The following is a 22,146-nucleotide window of genomic DNA, read 5'->3' on the forward strand; positions in this document are numbered from 1 at the left end:
GTATAAACTTCTAAACTAGTAGTTTACTGTGACTGTACTTCATAGTGTACTTTCATAAACTAAAAAATGTGCTATAAGTATTTGACTAGTAAACAATCAGTATCCCTATAAGTTCACTTGTAGTATAGTTGCAGTACAAACGAAAAACTTGTGTACTCAAAGTTTACTTTTACACTTAAAGTACACTTAAACGTATACATTTATATGCTAAAAGTGGGCCAATTTACTCCCAAGTAGTATTGAAACAGTACACTTACAAGTATACTTCAGGTGCATTGATATTAGTATACTTACTACATAAAGAACACTTAAAAATATACTTTACTTAAGTATACTTAATAAAACGATCATGAAGCATTCTTATTTTTGTAAGAGAAAGCATATGGTGAAAAAGACATCGCAACAAAAGCTCTTTTTAAAGCTTTCAAAAAGAGGATAACTTTCACACACCTAATCAAACTATCACAAAACATTTGTTCATCACAGCCAAACTTTCCCTCTTCTTTAATTTCCTTTCTAGCACATTTTATTTTCCCCTCCCTCGTTATCCCTTGCCTCTGAATCTGGCGGGCACAAAGAGTGTCCATTGTGGTGCCCGGGGAGATGTTTATATGCCTTTTCTCTGTGCTTATATGAAATGCTTGCCAGCCCTGCCATTGTGCTCGGTAACCGACCACCTAAAAATACATATCGATCAGATGCAGTCAAAAACCAGAAGCCTGCAGTGAAAAAGCAGTGAATAGCACCCCCTTTCTCCACTCCCTCAAAACAACACAGAAAACTTACACCGAGGGGCAACTCTCCAGACATCCTCAGATGCAAACCTATGCTTGTCTAGACAGCAGGAGAGTGTGGAATTGGATTTAGATGATGCTGCTTTCCAGACCAAACTTCTTATTGCCACACTTCCCTCCTTGATACAGTGATTCCTGAAAGCCCAAGCAAGACTTGATGAACATATTGGGCTCCCTCTGCTTGTCTAATTTGCTCTCGACTTGGTCAGCTCTTTTTACAGTCTGAATTCATTTATCAGTCAAAACAAGTTAGAGTCTCTGAGTGTAAGAACTGGGATGTGAGACTGTAAAGTAGGACAGCACACTAGAGGAGAATGATGATACAAATGCATTTTTACAGCTTCTAAAGAAAATGTGTGTGGTGCCACAATATTGGCAAACACCCAAGGTGTCGCTCTGTGTTTGCTAAAGAGTTGCTGCTAGGTTTGTATAAACTGACCCATGATAAAAGAGCCCACCCAAAAGGGCGTGTTCACACTTGGCATGTTTGGTTCAACTAAAATGAACCCTTGTGTGATTGCTCTGTTAGTGCGGTTTATTTGAATATAGTAAGTGTGAACGCTGCCATCTGAACCCTGGTGCGCACCAAACAAGAGGACAGAGACCGCTGAAAAGATGGGTCTCGGTCCACTCCCAAACGAACTCTGGTGTGTGGTTGCCAGGGTGTTGCTATGCAGTTGCTAGGGTGTTCTTCAGCTTGTTGCTACTGTATATGGTTTTTGGATGTTCAGGGGTGTTGCTAGAATGTTGCTAGGTGATTGCTAAGCTGCATCCAATTTAGATGAAGACATTCTATTATACAATTTGAGATGTCATTCATATCCATAGCTGAAACATTGAAGTATGAATTGTAGAAGCTGTGTAACTAGCTGTGTTTCCACTGTTTGGCCAGTGCAAGCCAGGGCTTTAAACGGGCCGTGCCGCGCTAAAAGCCTAGGGCCTGTAGCACCAAGCCCAAAACCATGCTGCGTTTTTCAACCGTCGGGCCAGAAGTTCAATAGCGCTTCACTAAAACCGGGCCGTAAAACGCCTGTCTGGAACAACGCCACACAAACCCATAATTTCACCAACAAATGGAATTTTTTTCAGAAAACTAATCAGAAAGAAATCACTGGAAACAGCGAGATCACAAAACGATGGTGCTGCCATCTCCTGACTCCGCTTCTGTTCGTAACCACTCCTCAAGCCCGAGTTGGACATTTCACGTTTGTTCTTTAGTTAAATAAATCTTATTATTGTTTAAAGAGATAGTTCACCCAAAAATGAAAATTCTGTCATCATTTACTCACCCTCAAGTTGTTCCAAACCTGAATTAATTTCTTTCCTCTGCTGAACACAAAAGACGATATTTACGAATAACGGTAACCAAACAGTTGATTTACCCCATTGACTTCCATGGTATTTTTTATTTTTTCATATTATGGAAGTCAGTGGGGTCCATCAACTGTTTGGTTACTGACATTCTTCAAAATATCTTCTTTTGTGTGAAAGAATGATAACAGAATTTTAATTTTTGAGTGAACTATCCCTTTAAACAGGGGTTAGGTCTTAAGTCTCCCTTATTTTTGTTGCAATCTATGCATATAATAATGTTTTTATCAAACCGATAACTATAAGCAGTAGAAATAGTGATGTTTGCATAATAAAAGATAACATGAGGGAGAGAACAAGAAGCAACCTCTGAATGCCCATGCATCTCTAAGCCAATCAGAAGCAGAGCTCTTTTTCTTTTCTTTGTGGTTTCTCTCCATGACCTTGATCGCAAGCAGAAGCTATACAGTAATTAGTGCAACTTGTGGAGATGTTCATCCAAGAGGCATTAATGCATATCAGCCTTCAGGTCCTCATCTGTATTTCTCCTCCTCTTCTTTCTCGTTTGTCTGCCGCTCCCTCCCTCTCTCTAGCTTCCGGAGTCACTCAACCTTGTGATCCTGCGCACACTGCATTGCCAAACAGGCCCTGGTCCCAACAAACAAGCGCACAGCATTTTATCATTCCATTTACAAATATCTGCATTCATAGCAAATGCACATGGAATAAATAAAGAAAGATGCAGGGGACAGAGATGTTCTTTTCTCCCTGGTGATTTCAATGACACAGTGGTCAGATGCACAGATGCTGGAGGCCCCACAATGAGATACACTCCATGAAAACAACAAGAGAGAGACCTTAATTGCTCAGTCAAGCAAAATGCGAACAGAATGGGGATTTTTTCATAGAGATATGCAGTTTTTGAACTGGAATAAAATGCTCGAAAAACAATGAAGTAAGAAAATCAAGTAGAAGAAAGAAGTAATGATTTTTTTATAAGCCTTCATTACACAATCAAGCAGTAACCAGTACTTTAAAGTGGAGATGGGTACAAGTACTTGGACATGACCACAATGATTGATCATGAAAATAAAGGTGTGAATAATTTCAAAACTTTTTACACTGATCAAAATTCAGTAACAACTACACTCAGAAATCTAATTTAATTTGGTTCATTTTGCATTGGTTAACTATACAGTAGTGTAGTTACCTATACCAGTGTAACTATACCAGCGGTCAGCAGAAGACGCACGGCAAGAGCGCGCAAGTGGTTTTTTAGAATACTCAGTTCTCCTGTTATTTCAGTGTTGTATTTAAGTCAAGGTAAGCCTATCTTCGATTCTCTGCTTATTTTGTATTTTTAACTTCACATAATTCTGTATTTTATTTAGACGCGTTGCTACATTAAGAAACAGCCGTGTGTGAAAATTATTATTGCAGTTTAATTGCACTTAAGTATTTGCTCCTAGCCGTTTCGATTTGCCCCATTTTCGCTTTATTGTTAATTGCCGGACCGAGACAGCTGTCCTCACTCAAGCGGTGATAGCATTATATCTATATCTATGTAATTTGCGTGCTGTCGCGGAAGCGTCAGCGGAAGCGTTCAGCTCTCGTGTTCAGCCTCCTCGTGTGAAGACCGACTCGGGTAAAGACCAGCGACTCTACCTGCGCGACTCCACCGAACAAGGACACCAGAAAGGCACTTAAGTATCTCCTTTTCCCTTTTCCTTCCCACTTTTTATCTTATTGTTCACCTTAATCAACATGTGTTTTCAATACATTCCTGTTTTCTCTCGGCAACGCCCTTTCATCACGCGCAAAAGGCAGCGCAATACTGCTAATCTGCGTCCACTCTCTTTCCGTGGGTCTATGGAATTGTCAGTCAGCAGTCAATAAAGCTGACTTCATTCCAGCCTTTGCATCTCATTCTACTCTTAGTATCCTGGGCTTGACTGAGACCTGGATTCGTCCAGAAGACTCAGCAACCCCCGCTGCTCTCTCCAGCAATTTCTCCTTCTCTCACTCCCCTCGCCAGTCTGGGAGGGGTGGGGGTACAGGGCTTCTCGTTTCTAACAATTGGAAATACTCAGCGCTCTCTTCTCTATGCAACAACAACTCATTTGAATATCATGCTATCACACTTACAACTCCCAATAAGATCCATATTGTAGTCATTTATCACCCCCCAGGTCAGCTGGGTAACTTCGTAGAGGAGCTGGATGTGCTGCTGTCCTCTTTCCCTGAGGACGGCACCCCACTTCTAGTCTTCGGTGACTTCAACATTCATCTCGAAAAGCCACATGCAACAGACTTCACCTCTCTCCTAGCCTCTTTCGATCTCAAACGACTCATCACCACAGGTACTCACAAATCAGGCAACCAACTGGACCTGGTTTACACACGCAACTGCATCACAGACAACATTTTGGTGAGACCTCTCCATGTTTCAGATCATTTCCTCATTACTTTCAGTCTACAACTCTCTACCCCTGCACCACCAACCCCACCACCAGTCACCTTCAGGCGAAACCTGCGGTCACTTTCCCCCTCCCATCTTTCCTCTGCCGTGTCATCTTCTCTTCCCCCACCCTCACAATTCTCATCTCTGGATGTGAATACCGCAACGGATACCTTATGCTCCACTCTAACCTCTTCTCTAGACAATATCTGCCCTCTCTCCTCCAGGCCTGCACGCGCTACTCCCTCTAACCCCTGGTCATCTGAGGTTCTTCGTGAACACCGGACCGAACTCAGGGCAGCAGAGAGGAAATGGCGCAAATCAAAAGACGCATCTGACCTGAGTATGTATAAATCTCTCCTCTCTTCCTTTTCTGTTGATGTTCATGCTGCAAAATCTTCATACTTCCACAACAAGATCAACAGCTCCTCCAACACACGATTACTCTTCAAGACATTCAACTCTCTCCTCTGTCCACCTCCACCACCACCCACCTCCTCTTTAACTGCTGACGATTTTGCGAACTTCTTCACCAACAAAACAACAACTATCAGCAGTCAGTTCTCAGCTCCACACACACAGGAACCCAGACTGACCCCTTCCACAGCCAATAACCCTCTGTCCTCCTTTTCTCCGCTAACCGAGGAAGAAGTATCTACACTTCTCCTCTCCAGTCACCCTACCACCTGCCCTCTAGACCCCATCCCCTCACACCTTCTACAAGCCATCTCTCCCACACTTCTACCAGCACTCACACACATCATCAACTCATCCCTCCATACTGGCACTTTCCCTACAGCATTCAAGCAGGCTCGGGTTACTCCACTGCTTAAAAAAACAACACTAAACACATCATTTGTAGAGAATTACAGACCTATCTCTCTCCTACCGTTCATTGCGAAAACACTTGAAAGAGCTGTTTTCAACCAAGTAACATCCTTCTTGTCTCTAAACAACCAGCTGGATGTCAACCAATCTGGCTTCAAGAAAGGGCATTCAACTGAGACTGCATTACTGTCGGTCACAGAAGCCCTACGGATTGCAAAAGCTGCTTCCAAATCTTCAGTCCTCATTCTCCTGGATCTGTCTGCTGCCTTCGACACTGTGAATCATCAGATCCTTATGTCCAGCCTCTCATCACTGGGCATCACAGGAACTTCACTCCACTGGTTTGAGTCCTATCTCACAGGTAGGTCCTTCAAGGTCGCATGGAGAGGCGAGGTATCCAGAGCACATCAACTGACCACAGGGGTTCCCCAGGGTTCAGTTCTTGGTCCCCTCCTCTTCTCCATCTACACTACATCACTGGGACACATCATACAGGCACACGGTTTTTCCTACCACTGCTATGCTGATGACACACAGCTCTTCCTCTCATTTCAACCAGATGATCCCACAGTAGCTGCACGGGTCTCAAGCTGTCTGGCGGACATCTCCACATGGATGAAGGAACATCACCTGCAGCTCAACCTGGCAAAGACTGAGCTTCGCGTCCTCCCTGCCAATCCGTCTCTACAGCACGACTTCACCATCCAGCTAGATTCATCATCAATCACCCCATCAAGGTAGGTCAGAAATCTTGGAGTAACGTTTGATGACCAGCTGACCTTCACAGATCACATTTCAAAAACAGCTCGATCATGCAGGTTTGCACTGCACAACATCAGGAAGATCAGGCCTTTCCTAACTGAGCATGCAACACAACTTCTCGTCCAGGCCCTGGTCATTTCTAGGCTTGACTACTGCAATGCTCTTCTGGCCGGACTTCCAGCATGTGCAACCAAACCTCTACAGATGATCCAGAATGCTGCAGCTCGTCTTATCTTCAACGAGCCCAAGAGGGCCCACGTCACTCCTCTGTTCATCTCTCTGCACTGGCTACCACTCGCTGCTCGCATCAAGTTCAAGGCATTAACGCTTGCTTACAGATCTATCACAGGCTCAGCTCCCTCCTACTTTCACTCACTCCTACGAGCCTACATCCCTACCAGACGCCTACGATCGGTCAACGAGCGACGTCTCGTGGTTCCATCACAGAAAGCCACAAAATCACTTTCCAGAACATTCTCATTCACAGTTCCATGCTGGTGGAACACTCTCCCCACCCTCATCCGGAATGCAGAATCCCTGACAACATTCAAAAAACAGCTGAAAACCCATCTCTTCCGTGAGCACTTAACCTCATAAAAAAAAAATATAATTTTTTTTTTTTAAAACCCTTTCCCTTTAAAACCTCACTTATCGGGCTTATGCTACTCTGAATAATGCTTGAACTTCGTATTTTGAGCACTTCTTGCGTTGTTGTTGTTTTTGCCTCTTCATGATGACTCGCTTAATTTAGTCCTAATTTGTAAGTCGCTTTGGATAAAAGCGTCTGCTAAATGACTAAATGTAAAAATGTAGTGACCAAAAGTGATGTCCAGAGGGGATATTTTACACAATATTTGCTTTTAATGACATGCACTCCAGGTTCAATTAAACAATCAAAATATGAGGAGTATGTTATATTGGGAATAAAAATACACTAAACTTGGTTAAGGTCTTAAAACTACAAAACTAATTGGCAAGAAAGACAAACTCCAGCATATAATTAAATGTTTTTTTTTTTCTTCTATTTAGCAAAAAAGGCATAGAAAAACAAAAAGCTCACAGGAAATAAAGCATACATTGTCTACAATAGAATTATTACTGTATATCTGCAGGATTTCTGAAATCAATAGTTATTATTATTTTGTTGCCTCTACCTTGTTTTTGATTTACAGCAGCCATTCTCCTGAGCATCGTCTCACTAAACCTTGTGCAATTGTCATGCCTAACTCCTCCTTAAGTTCTTTCCAAAGTTGAGCTTCATTGGAAGACCTGTATGACTTATCAAAATTCAGTTTTATAATTTCACAAAGGTTTTAGGTCAGGGGACTGAGGAGGCCACTTAAAGACTTTCATTGTGCGCCACTTTGTTGCATGCACGTTGTTTTTGGGATCATAACATATTGGAAAATACACATGTGATCTCCAAACAGATCCTCCATACTTGGCTTTATTGTGTTCAGCAGGATTCCCAAGTAGCCTATTGGTCCATTTTCAAAGTGCCAGCAACTTTGTAGATCCATCCAACACCTGCTGCAAGACATGCATCCCCAATACCATAATGTTTCCCCTACCATGCTTAATGGTGCCACTATTGTATATAGTATTAAACCACTCCAATCATCTCTTATGAACATACCATACACCAGGGATAGGCAACTCCGGTCCTGGAGGGCCACTGTCCTGCAGAGTTTAGCTCCAACCCTAATTAAACACACCTGAACTAGGTAATCAGTGTTTTCAGGATTACTAGATTGATACAGGCAGGTGAGTTTTTATCAGGGCTGAAGCTAAACTCTGCAGGACAGTGGCCCTCCAGGACCGGAGTTGCCTATCCCTGCCATACACCATCCAATGCTAGATTGTTAAATTTGGACTTGTTGGACTGTTCCACACTCCAGTACTTGTTTTCTTTGGCAATGCAAGTTGTTTTTTTTACATTTGATAAAACTAATAAATGGTTTCTTTACTGGTACACAACCTCTTAATCCAGCCTCTTATAGCTGTTGGCTTACAGTTCAAGGTGAAATTGGAGGTTGGAGGTCTCATCCAGGTCTTTAGAAGCTGATTTGAGGTGGTCTTATTCAGGTGATATATTTATCCAAATTTTGTCAAAACGCTCACTGGTCTTCCTTGAAAAGTACAGCACTTTACATTCTGCATGGTAGTGGTCTCACTGTGCTTTGAAATAATTGTGTGGAAATTGTAACCATTCACATCCTGCACATAAGCAATATCCAAAATCTATTGTCCAGATTTAGCCATTTTATCAATATCCTCCTTGGTTGCCCACAAAATAACATCTATTAATATAGCTAATACTTGCCAGATAGTGATTGATTGAATTATAGACTGGGAATAATGAGTGCAAGCTTGGTATGACCATTAGAAAAAATGACATCCACACAATTCGGTATGTTTCATTGCATCAGGCACATTGAATGAATTGTACAACATCCATAACTTGCATACAAAATATTTAAGAAAAAGTTTGAAAAGTGCAAAGATGACAATTTTCCTAAAGGTCGGACATCCCTTTTGGGAACTATTGTACATTTAATGAGTTAATTTGCCCATATAATCTCTAAGATATTAGGTTGAACTTATTTGGCTCGCTGTCCACTGAGCCATACAAAAAAGTATTCAAGTTTGAGGATCCAGAGAAAGCGAGAGAAGCAGTGCTGAACTGAACAAAGCAAATCCCACAATGGGTTCGATGGACACCGATGGACAGTGTTGGTTTTTCTGAGATGCTCTGAAAAGGTTTGTTTTTTTCCCCAGAACATAAAGAGCAGAGATTTACAGCCTGAGGCAGAGCTTGTCAAACCACACTCCTCTCCTCTCCTCTGCTGTGTGAGACAGAGTCTAATGCTGCAGACATCCAGACCACTGCACTGCTGCAGTTCCTCAGCCTTCACAGTCTGCAAACCCAAACAGAAGCATCAAGCAGCCATTCGCTGATACATGATTCACCACTTTCAAGTACAGGAAGCTTTATCAGGGAAGCTCTGAGCACATTATGACTTAAGAGTATTTCCATTGAAATTCAAATTTAAACTCTCCGGGCCCTATCTTGCACCCAGCTCAATCGACTTTGTACACCGACGCATGTATCATTCCTATTTTGCACCCGCGAACAGCAGACTTTTCCCTCCACAGACGCACGTCGGTAAATTAGGAAATTAACTTGCGCTCCCGGGGAGCAAAGAGCGCAAAAGAGGAGGTGTGTTCCGGCGCAAACGTTCCCTGGTGCTATTTTGCAGGTTTAGAAAACAATTCCGCCACTGACCATGAAAAACCTAGTCTAAAGTCAGTGGCGCGTTGCGCATGTTATTCATATGCTAGGCTATTTTAAGGGCGCATGCTTGGCCATAATCAATGTAGCGTGTGCACAACGCACATGCACTTTTCTCATCTACACACAGACGCAGCAGTTCTCATTTTTAGAAAACCATACATTACTACAAGGAAAAATATTAACACACGAGGGAAATCATTGTTGTGTCCATGAAGATGTGAAAAAATAGGCATAAATCTAGCTTACACATTTACCCAAATTTTTATACGCCTGTTTAACCGAAGTTAATTTGGGTGTGTTTCTCCCATCCCCATACAATGTCACTTCTCTGTGTTTTACGGCCCTGACGAGAACATCAGTCTCCTCGGCTTTGAACCGCTCCTGGCGCGCGCCTGGCAAATCCGCCGTTATAATAGCAATCCGCCATGGAACAAGTGCGCCTGCTCTTAAAGGGAATGTGAGATGTCGCTCTGATTGGTTTATTTCACGTTACACACAAACCACACCTATGAATAATGAAGCTACTTCAGACCAACCCATTTTAGATTTGCGTTGGGCACAAGAGTCATTTATCCCGCCGGTATAATAGCAACAGCGCCCAAGACCCGCCCACAAAGTTACTTGCGTTTCGCACTTGATACTTGCGTTTCAGATCGTTAAAATAGGGCCCTCCATCTCATACAATAAAAGAGGAGGCTTTCTGGTATATCTTCCTAATCGATCTGCAAATTAATAACAAGTTTTTCCCAAATTTAAGCAAACTCCAGGTGGTTTTTGCTCTGAAAATGGGTGGGAAGGGAGAATGACTTGGAACAGTGGAAAGAAAAAGCAGCCCCCTTCTGGCTCACCATTGAATAGGAACAAAACTGTTTTCTCTTCGCTTTTGTTCTCTACTGTTTTCATTTGCTGTCTTGTTGAAGTGGTTGCAACTGAGAATTGAGGGATGGGAGACAGAAGAATGGCAAGATAGGGAGAGAAGAAAGGAAAAAGTGAGAGAGAGAGAGTGAGAAAGAGAGAGAAATAAAACGGCAGAGCCATCAAAAAGCAATCATAGCTTGATGGAGTGAGGCTGTGGGCCACAGTCAAATGGGAGGGAAGCCAATGACAGCCTGGTAGGTGTAAAAATGTAGCAGAAACATTAAATCTGCATAAAAACGCTCAGTTGACTAGCACAACCGAGACTTTTTATGCCACAACAAAACCATAGACCTGAACATTACACGTCCTCACAAATACTTACACAGCAGCATATTAAGACAACAATTTACAACCATTTCCATTATAAGAAGATCGTTAGAACGACAGATAGAGAGACGGACGGACAAACAGAATGATAGATAGAACGAAAGACAGACATTTGCGGTTAGTCTAGGATGTTGCTAGTGTTCTAGCTGGTTGTGATTCTAGTTAGCTGCTAAGATGTTTTGGGCGGTTGCTTGGGGGTTCCGGGTGGTCAAGGATATTACTAGATGCTTGCTAAAGTGTTTTGTTGGTTGCTAAGATGTTTCTAGGTGGCTGCTAATGCATTCTGGTCAGTTGTCATGATTTTTATAGATGATTGCTAAGGTGTTTTGGTCGGTTTCTTCTCAACCAGTCGTGATATATTGATGCCACAATGACATTGATTATTTTATTGGCTTGCCACTCAAGAGAGACATCTCTAACCCAAACACAAAGACCATACGTCCCGTCTGCATGTTTTTATCTTGCTATGCAGGTCAACTGCTTGATGTTTGCTGGCTCACACAACCAGATGTGTTTTATAGTTTATTTGGATCTGGATCAGTGGCAGTAGGACGGCTTAGATGTGCTCTGTGTTTGGAGTCCCCACCGGGAGGTGTGAGTTCTGTCTTGGTCTACTGCAAACACCTCACAACATGAAACGGTTGGACAATCATTAGGAGGAGGATGGAGTATTGAAGTAGGACGAAGAGGATGTCTCCTGGAAGTGTGTCAAAAAAAAAGGAGAAAACTAATTAGCGAGGTTGGCTTTCATTTCTTTTTCTGGATATGCCACATGACTATAGGGTGAGGACAGTTGCAGGATTGAATGAGATCACAGGATTCTAACTATATTGATTTTTGGCATGTGGGATATGTTTGTGACACCTATCTGCTCACAGACAGTGGCCAGGGGAGCAAAACACAGCACAAGTGTGGAAAATTTTGAAATATAACAATGCAAGCAGGCCTCAACAATGGATGTTTTCTGCTTCAGTAGTTCAGATTTTTACTGGCCCTGTCAATATTTCGACTGGTCCTAAGATGAAAATAAAATAAAAATCAACATATTTTATATGCAACAGAAAAAGCCATATTGTACAATATATCTATTTATCTTTTAGCATTGCTCACTTGCAAAACAGTTATTTGTAAGTTATTTATATATTTTTTTCTTTTTTAATTGTTTAAATAACATAATATCGAAATCAAAATCATGATTATCACAATATCTGTCATGACATCCTTCTAAGTGTTTGGCATGGTAATGGATGTGACAATGTTGATATGTTTGTTTGGTCTTGGCGGAATAGGTCTGCTGCTGCAGAGCAAGGTAGACATGCTGCTGATGCTGTACAATATAGTGTACATGAATTACCTGTAGCAGATCTATACAGGTGGAGCTTGGGAAGGTGGAGGGTTTCTGAAAGCGCGCTGCAACTGCTATAGCAAATGCTGACCAAGTTGAGCAGCGAGCTAATTGGCTATTGATACAGCAGGAACCAATCAGCGGTGCCCTAAAGAGAATGATGTGATAGTAAGCAGGTGATTATGATTGAGTTAAGGACATATTAGCCTGCGCCATCTAGAGTTTCATGACAGAACTTAGTATTTTAATCATTTGTTATTTTGATGGTACATTTATGCTAGCAGAATACATAGCAATACTCAATATATCACACAAAACCAAATGTTTGCCAGGCATAAAAATGCATGCACATAATGAATGAGCGTAAGATGTAATGTTACGTTTGGACAAGCTAGCAAGAAACACTCTTAAACATCCTAAATCCAATGCTAACATGACCCCTATTCAGTTATTCTGGTTCAGTTAGCAACAAATATTAGGATCAACCATCTGCTAAAGGAAACCCAAAGTTAATGGTTAAACATTTTTGTTAATGGCAGTGTTTTATAATATAATTGTGCTATATGTGCCAATGAAGTAACTAAAAAAGCACAGATTCTCTCAGGTTCAGGTGTGTGTGCGCACATTACAGCGAGCTGCGATTTGATTATGTATTCAGAGTTAGTAAGTGTTTGTTTCATAGTTGTAGGTGTGAATGGCAGACATATGCTCTTAAACACGGCAACACGGACCGCAGGGAATTCCTTGCCTCAAACCTCCCCAAATGTTCCTATATTAAACATGAAAACATGTAGCTATTTGCACTTTATGTTTGTCAGAAAAAAACATTATGCTTATACACTAATAACAATGTTTAAAGGCCCACTGAAGTGCATTGAAACGCGTAGCATTATTCAATGTGTTGACATAATTTCCACTGAAACAGTAAGACAGGGCGGGACATATCGAACAGCTCCTCCCCTTTTTTTAAATAGCCAATATAGTCTTTAGATTATATCACAGTTCGGCCAGAGCCCTTGTGCTCGGTAAAGCCGCAGTTTCCTCCTAATCTCTAACCATTTTTTTCCTCCTAATATCCTCCATTATTTCTTTAAAATACAGCATTGATGAATTGTGCAGAATTCAAATGGATCTGTTTCTCGACACTAACGTGAAACCACACTTCATTTGCCCCAATTGAAAACATATTTACACTGTCTGAATCATTCACCATGTAGAAAATATTAAATGTGTGAACAAGTGTCCGATTTCAGCCACAGCTTCAGCATCTATTTATAGTGTAGGGAGCAGGACACTTTAGATTCTAGAGAGCATTTGATTGGTCAGAAAGTCTGATAAGAAGCTGAAGTGCAGCGTGATGTCATCAAAATCATTGATCCATATTGGTGGAAGTGAGAGAAGTTTTGAATGCTTGTATCTTCTAAATACGAATTTTGTAATTGTTTTGGAGTACACTAGCTTATTGATAACAGTAAGGCAAACATGTTCATACTAAAAGCCAAAAAAACTTAAATTTTGATTTCATGGTAACTAAATTTTTTTGTTTGTTTGTTTGTTTTTAGCATATTGCTATGAGGTTGCTTGGGTTTTCTGAAAAAAAATTCCAAGATATTCTAGCCCCTAGTTATGGTTCAGGTCCCTCCCGTAACATGCAAGACGTAAATAAATACACACATTTGTAAGGTGCAAAACATATGTAGATACACGCATCATGACACTGATCCCATTATTTCAGATCCAAACCACCACCTTCCAATCATTCGGATCAAGCTCAATCAGATTGAGCCGTCAATCCTATTACTAATAGATTATTTGGTTAAACATATCATATTTTTGTTTCCCATTGTATACTCTGCCTGGCAAAATTAATAAGTCTGTTAACTAAAAAAAGTAATATCACACTTCTTCTCAACAAGCTGCACAATTTGATGTATGATTAATTTCTGTAGCTCAAAGAGTGCAGAATGAGTTGTCCTCCGATGTCATTTAGGGTTAGAGGTTTGTTCAAATTCATAACCCTAAGAACACTATTGCCATAATAATAGTGATGCTCCTCTTAGCAAGCACCTCTAATTACAAGAAGCTATACATACTAATTACATTTGAAAGTACATCACTGCATACTTATGTAATTAAACTGTAAAATGAACCCTAATGTAAAATGTGTCCTGATTGCATATTTTACAGTGGGAGTGAATTACAATAGATTAATAGGTGGCAAATGTACACCTTTGAGACATAAAGGAAAGCGAGGAAAGGAGAGCTAAGAGAGGGAGGAGTGCAATAAAGACCAAATTAGGACATGGAAAGATGTGCAATTTATGAGCTTAGTATTTCAGTCGGTGGATGGCAAAGAAGGCTCGATTGGACAAGCTCACTTACATCACAGCCCCATCTAATATGTGGCAGTTTTTCAGAAACCCAGTTTAGACATTATAGCCAGCAGCAGAATCTATAGTGTGAAATGGGATGTGAAAGCTATTGTGAAGTTACACAAGTCACATTACTCATCAGCGTTGAGCATCGTGTCAACTCTGCAGCTCTTTTTGAAGGGTTTCCCATCATGCTGTGTGCCAGAGCCATTCTGAAGGATTTACTTACACTAACAGTATTGCAGTTTAGTTATATAAATCTAAACAGCAACTACTAACATTCTGTGTGAACATGTAATATATAAAGGTTAAGCAGGGATCTTGTCTCACACTCAGCCTAAGGTGTTTTACTGATCTGCATAACATATGGAAGTTGTAAGTAGTCATAGCACAAAGTAATTAAGCACCTTTATAAATATAAAATAATGGGGGCCCAAGGGGAACATTACTGGGACATATGACTAAAATAAATAAATAAACAAATATGTATTATGTAATACATAATAACTAAACTAAATTAAATTAAATTAAATTAAAATTAAAGAAAAAAAATACTGGGACTTATGACTCGAAAATAGAAAACTAAAACAATTCAAAACTATAATAGCCCTTCCATTAACATACCTACTTAAATAGATTGCATATGAGTTAAAATATATGTACATCACAGGAATCGAGTGTACACTTAAATCCCCAAGAGATAAATAGTCTGTGTTTTAAAGTGAGTGCTTGAATTGTCTATTAGTATGAATGTGTAAAATAAAGAGATGGAGTGTGCATTTTAAGCATTTTGTTTTGCTATTCCCTCTGTGTTTGTGTGTGTGTGAGAGAGAGGTTTAAGGTGGCTGGCTGTCAAAAGCGGCGCCGGCTGCAGTCAGTCAGGGGGAACATGGTGCTTTCTGCTGCCACTCAACCCCCATGGTAATGATGATGGGCCTGCGAAATGCCGCGCTCCAGGATCTCGTTACACTCAAATAATTGGAGTTTGTTAGAAGCGGCCAGCTTCAATCTGGGGGCCGGGACAGTCAGGTGTGTGTCTGGGATTAGCTAGAGTGCATAACTGACAGCACAGCCCATTTGTATGACCTTATCACCTCTGACTCCCTGGGATTGGTGAGGGAGCTCAGCTCTGGGCCACCGCGCATACATTGGCATAGGAAAGAAGCTAAGGGAGCATTCAGTATTATCATACCTTATCTGTCAGCACAAATAAATAAGCATTTGTGCATGGCGTACTAACTGCACTATGCCCCCTCAAACTCTAGTACGACAAGATATTGTCTTCTTATACAAGGCCGAGAAAGTTTTTAGAGTTGGTCTGCATTGAAGAGGCTGCATCTTATTTGCTTTGAGATGCAATTTTCACCCCACTGCACACAAACAGACACAAACGCATATTGACTGCAGTGTGCTGGTGTTAATGAGTTACTAATACATTCACAGTCGAATGGAGGAACATCTCATCTTGTGCACACAGGCTTCTCTATCAGAAATTTTGCCTTCCGCACACACACAGACACACTGCTGCAAGCCATTAAAACATTATTCAAGAGACGCTCGTTGGTTTTCCGCTCTCTTGTCAGTGGCACATTGGCGTTATTAGAAATATATGCTCTCACACATGCGCTATTAAACTTCACCTCGCATTTCACCGCATTTAAGCAGCAGCGAAAATCACCATAATTACTACAGCTTTCACGCAGCGGATGAGTGCCACAGCCAAGGGAAGGCTCTGGGAATCATTTGACACAGCAATCCAAAATTAAACACAACACACATAAACAAGGGAATAATAGACGAAAACATGCAATTACTCGTAATTAAAAAGTGAGAGATCTTCTTCAGTGGGGTCAATCAATCTCTTGCATGAGAGATGATGAGTCATTATCATAAACGGCAAATATACCCTCACCAAATACACAACACGGCCAGTAGATTTTGTATTTGGTCTGCAAGCCCTCATAACCTTCATTTTTCATTCATGTGTTCAAACAAAAATGAAAATCATGACTAATCAATGTCATTGTTAACTCACCCTCATGTCGTCAAAAACTGTATAATTTTTTTTTATAGGATCATGTGACACTGGAATAGAAGATCTGAAGAATAATGGCTGCTGAAAATTCAGCTTTAACTTAAAATCATAATTATTCCAAACTTTTCACCAGTAGTATAAAGCTAGCGTATGGCGTACAGCTTCAGGAACATGACATATAGTTAATATAGTGCACGTGTAGTCCATGGACTACTTTTATCATGTTTTTATGATGCTTTATTGCCATTTTACTGAAATATGGAGCTTGACAGCACCTGGTTATCAAACTCTTTCACTGTAGTAAATAATAGCAGAGTATCTTGTTTAATGGCTCCTTTTGTGGTCTAAGGCAGAAAGAACATCATAGGGGTTTGGAATGATATGAGGGTGAGTAAATGATGACAAATGTTCATTTTTTGGGTGAACTATTCCTTAAAGCTGTAAATCTGTTCTTGTTTCAGAGCACTCTGACATGAATACTCATGCTGCTCAAATAGAATCAAAGTCTTAAAACTGGAAAAGTGCAAGAAAAGGGTCCGTTGTGTCTTCTGATCACTGGCGTGTAATACATTCTCAGTTTCATAACATAAGAACTGCAATGTTTCATCTTTGGAGGTTTCATCTTTCATTTTTTTTTATTATTATTATTTGATCCCAATTTCATCTTAAGAAGCCTAACAATACTTCCCTAATCAGTGTGCCAACTGCTATTTAATCAACTGCTATTGAGTCAACATAAAATAGCATTGACAAACCATGTTGTTGTGGGGCAAATCATTTTTTCATTTTATTTTTTTATTTGCACTGATGAATTGTGGATAATAAAGACTAGAATTGTTTATTAAGAAGCTACAGAGTCAATTTTAATTTCATGCTAACTTTAAGTACTAAGAATTGGCTGACTGGTTTTGACTTGGCTACTGACCACAGCAACATGGCCAGAGTTCAGTAGCCAAGCACATTCTTAAAGAACAATCCAGAAAATTCAGTGTGTGGAGCCTATGTGGTTTGTTCCTGGATTTTGTTACTTTCTGATGGCAAGAGCCTGTGCAGCTTGTAGAAAGAAAGATTGTGAGAATTGGCTGTGTTTTATTTGGATGAGCATGCCAAGTGAACAAAGCACTGAAAAAATGAATTTATGCCGAACATAATATGTTTGTGCGTGCAATTCATTTACACTTCATAGCAGTTGTTCCATTTTTTGTTCCTCGCTTACTGCAGCCCTGTGAAAGTCTCATTTTGAACATATTACATAATTGAATTTATAGTGAAAGCAAACTTCTTTTATTTCCCTTACAGAAATGTACCATGATGTACCACAATGATGGTTTCAGATGGAAAAGCTGTAAAATTTTACTATACTGTATACCATGATACTGAATGATTATTTACCACAGTATTTAGATACTCCATGGTACTTCTAAACAGATTAATTCAGCAAATATGCATTAAATTGATTGAAAGTGACAGTAACAATCTTTTAAAAATATTTCAATATCAAATAAATGCTGTTCTTTTGAACATTCTACTCATCAAAGAATCCTTAAAAAGCATCACTGTTTCCACAAAAATATTAAGCAGCTCAACTGTTACCAACATTAATAATAAGAAATGTTTATTGAGCAGCAAATCAACATATTAGAATGATTTCTGAAAAATTATGTGACACTGATGATGTGTAATGATGCTGAAAATTCAGCTCTGCCATCACAGGAGTAAATTACATTTTAAAATAATTTAAATAAATGTATTTTAAATTGTAATAATATTTAACAATATTACTGTTTTAACTGTATTTTTGATCAAATAAAATGCAGCCTTGGTAAGCATAAGATACTTCCTTTAGAAGCATTTTACAGACCCCAAACTTTTTACATATCTGTCTTAAAGTTTTTTTGATATTCCCATTTCCTACTACTAGATTTCACTTCTTTGTGCTTATCAGCACTGTCATTTTTGCAATTTTACATGCAGTCGGTATATTGTAGTTCCAGACAGCCAATAGTAAATGCTTACAGATATCAGCATAGAGACATAATGAGCACTCCAGAGATTGTGTGGGTGTGAGGGTAGTCATACGACCCAGCTTTGTCAGGCGCTTCAAAAAAGAAAACAAACAGCGCTGAGATCTGCACAATATTTCACCAGCTCCTCAATATGGAGTTGTTATCATTCCGGTTCCAAAAAGTGAGTCTGGCAGAGTAGGACAGCCCTCAGTCTCTGCTGTTCTTATGAGGTTTGAGCAATCCCACATCCTGCGACATTTCTTTAATGGGAATGTGAACATAATGGGCTCAAAATTCACAGCAGACAGATGCAATTATCGTCTTCAGAAACATCAGTCTACAGTATACACATCCTAAGCAAAATTTGTTACCTCAAGCAATACCTCAGAGTAGCTTGCAGGCACCTGGTCTTATCCATCAAATAGTAATAAGTAACAAGTTCAATCACTATACCTCTCAGATTTCCCTCATCAACTGTATTACGTTGACAGCGGGCCCACGGCTTACTTGTTTCTGTGTGAAAGATATGCTTCTAATTTTTGTTTTGTCATTTCTAACTGAAGCAATCCACCAAGCCAATTCCCACCAGACAGCTAAAAAGTTTGTGTCAAAGAAAAACAGAGGGGGAGATGAAAAAAGAAGAAGCTTGTCTCACTTAACGGGAGATTCTTCACCTAAAATGAAAAGCATTTACAGGGATTTTTCATCCACCATCTCAATGTCCTATCCTCCCTGGAATCATTAGTCCCGTACTGGGGAACACAGACAGGGATTGTGAAAAAAAAAAAAATCATATTCTTTTTGCCTCAAGCACAGGGTGTGTGAGAGCCGCTATGTATTTTCTCGCCCGGCATTTACACATTGAAAACAGCTGAAGGCACAGTCAGGGACGTGGAGCAAAGCCACCTGCAGCTGGAGGCGCTGGGTAGGCATAGCTGATTTACAACAAGCATTTTTTTTCATTTAAAGGCGATTGTGTAACTGTCTGGACTCAGTGCACCAATAACAGTGAGTCAGCCCTACCCTTGAAAAGAGAAAAGAAGATGCTTCAAACACAACTCTGTTTCATCTGGGCTAATTTGATCTCTGAATAGCTTATTTAAGTTATTCAAAGGAACAGGCTAAAAACAACAAGCCAAAGCAATTATATGCAAAGGCCAATTTCTTCTCTGATACCTGTTTCATAAGTGTAGCTCATACTCTCATAGCTCTGAATTTTTAAAGGGTGTATCGAACGGCAATGAGATGAACAATTGATCGAGAACAGTATAGGAGACATGCTTCTCCTTCTTATTTTTCTGGAGGATGGCATCTAATGGCTCGTTTCCACTGAGCAGTACAGTACGGTACGGTACAGTACGGTACGGTTCGGGTCTGTTAACCATGATCTGGCTAGCGTTTCCACTGCCAACAGTACCCTTACTTGATAGGCGTGGTGTTTCGATCGACGTAATTTTCGCGCGAAGAAGAACATAGTAAACTACAATGGATGACATACAGCAGATCTTGTTCTTGCTCCTCGACATGTTTGTCACAAGAAGACAAGCGCCGACATTAGGCTTTTCTCAATATTAAGTACGCAAAGTTTGTACTTGCCATGTGCGACTCACTCCTACATGCACATGGTACAGCGCGTTCTTAAAAGCGTCACTCAGCTCGCTCTGCTACTCCGGTTATCTCTGTTACTCTGTATGTACAAATTTAAGCAACAATAAAACGAAATATGTTATAAAACACTACTCTGCCTCTTTTCGTTTTCATTTAAATAAATTAAACATTATAGGGACACAAATGTGGTTCATGCGCAACGCATATTGATTATTCACTGCACGTTATACGTTATTCTATTTATAACAAAACGATTTAAAACACAACCCTAACGTTACCTCTTTTCGTTTAAATAATAAAAAAAATTACACATTACAGGCAATATATGCATTTGTACAAATGTTGCAATAAACATCAGTGATAATCTTGTAATAAGAAAATGACAAGAAACCATATTTCTTTTTGTAAAATTTCAGTTTTATCAATAATAGCCAATATAAAAGTTTAAGTAAAAGGTACAAGAAGCTATACAATAAGAAATAAAGCAAACAATTCAGTCAAATGTCCAAATGCTGCGCTAGTCTAACATTACAACAGTAAAGTTAAATACAAATAGCCTATAATATGAAACTAAACTTAGCCCTCAGTCAAAACGATTGACAGGGAACGAATTATATATTCACGAGACCAAAGATCGCCCGTTAGGTCTGCACAAGACGAATTATATCTCATGTTTAACCACTACCGTCGGAGTCATCGGCGAACGTCAGAAGAACTAACTTAGCCGAGGAAAGGCTCATCCAGCCGGGAAACATGAGCGCCGAGCGCCCGCTGATCGCATGGATCTCACAACCGGGGAAAAACAAATCATCTTTATAAATAAACCACAGATTAGAGCTTTAAACAACTACATTCTCGCCTGAAAAACTCTTAAAATTACATTTCGTGACACAGTAACAGTATATTATATTAAACTGTATATAAAAAAATGGCGCTTCTTATGTTGTCATTCCCCTCGTAGCACGCGCAAGTGACGATTCTCTGTCAACCAATCAACGTCCTGCAGTGAGTCTAGCTCCACCTTTTAGTACCGTACCACTGTGCTAGGTACCCCAACGGAAGGGTACCCAAAAAGTGGTACGGTACGGTTCGGCTTTTTGGTACCATTCTCAACTTTTGGCAGTGGAAACGCAAATAAAAGGGTACCGACCCGTACCGTACCGTACCGTACCGCTCGGTGGAAACGCGCCATAACTGTCTATTTGGACCATTTTTGCCCTATCGCCCTTTAATGAAAAGAGAATGAAGGAGCACACAGGGTGTGTGCTGTTGAAGTGACAGGCATTTAAGGGTCTCATTAAAAGTAGAGTGTGTTGGGCTGGCACTGGATGCTCAGATATGAGACTTGAAATCTGAAATCTTTCTTCATGCAACCACAGAACCTGAGCTGTAAATGTTATTTTAAATGGAGAGAATAATAATAATAATAATAATAAATATGTTTTTAATAATAATACAATACAAATATGAACAAAAAATATTAAATTAAAATGTTATTGTTATTTATTATGGCATTATGAAATGATAAATGAGTTGTATACTTATTTTAAATGATAAAATGTCAAAAAAATCTAATATTTTAAATATGCATTTCAAAATATTTTTCACCTGAAGACACAGCTAATAATAATAATAATTATTGTCATATGGTATTGTCAAATATCTACTATAATGTATGGATATAAAATATAAAATAAATTATATAAAATAAATCACAATGTAATTGAATATAAAATAAATTACATTTTGAAATAATACGACAACTATTTTTAAATGACAAAATGTTAAAATAAATCATATCTGTGCAAAATATTTAATTTTGTCTGAATACACAGATACTTTTGAATGGGTTTCAATGAAGAATGATGCTTTTTGGTAGTAGAAGGTCGCAGTTAAAGCATCTACTGTGAAGAGCTAACATGCTAACCAGCCAAACCTTGAAGTGTATACCAGTGCAAAAGCTCATTTTCATTTCTTCTTAGTAAGCACAAAACAAAAATCAGTCAGAAAATAGAAGTTGTCTGGATGGATCATTTAAAAATTGAACTGGAAAAATGCTTAGTGTAGCACTTTGGTACTACTTGTAA

General features: G+C 39.7%; 1 protein-coding gene across 2 annotated transcripts in view; it reads left to right on the plus strand.

Annotated features, from left to right (window-relative positions):
- rtn4rl1b (reticulon 4 receptor-like 1b) overlaps positions 1 to 22,146 on the plus strand; it is a 159,409-nt gene that overhangs the window by 115,064 nt on the left and 22,199 nt on the right. Inside the window, exon 2 of one of the 2 annotated variants that reach the window (XM_084126954.1) lies at positions 4,295 to 6,741. The exons of the other annotated variant lie outside the window; for it this stretch is intronic. Within the exon in view, the coding sequence (XP_083983080.1) occupies positions 4,295 to 6,132 (1,838 nt within the window). The 3' untranslated portion in view covers positions 6,133 to 6,741. Of the gene's footprint in view, positions 1 to 4,294; positions 6,742 to 22,146 lie in introns of those variants that run through there. 2 annotated transcript variants of the gene reach the window in all.

This window comes from Abramis brama, assembly GCF_963993115.1.
Source record: "Abramis brama genome assembly, chromosome: 10".
NCBI classification, from domain to species: Eukaryota; Metazoa; Chordata; class Actinopteri; order Cypriniformes; family Leuciscidae; genus Abramis; species Abramis brama.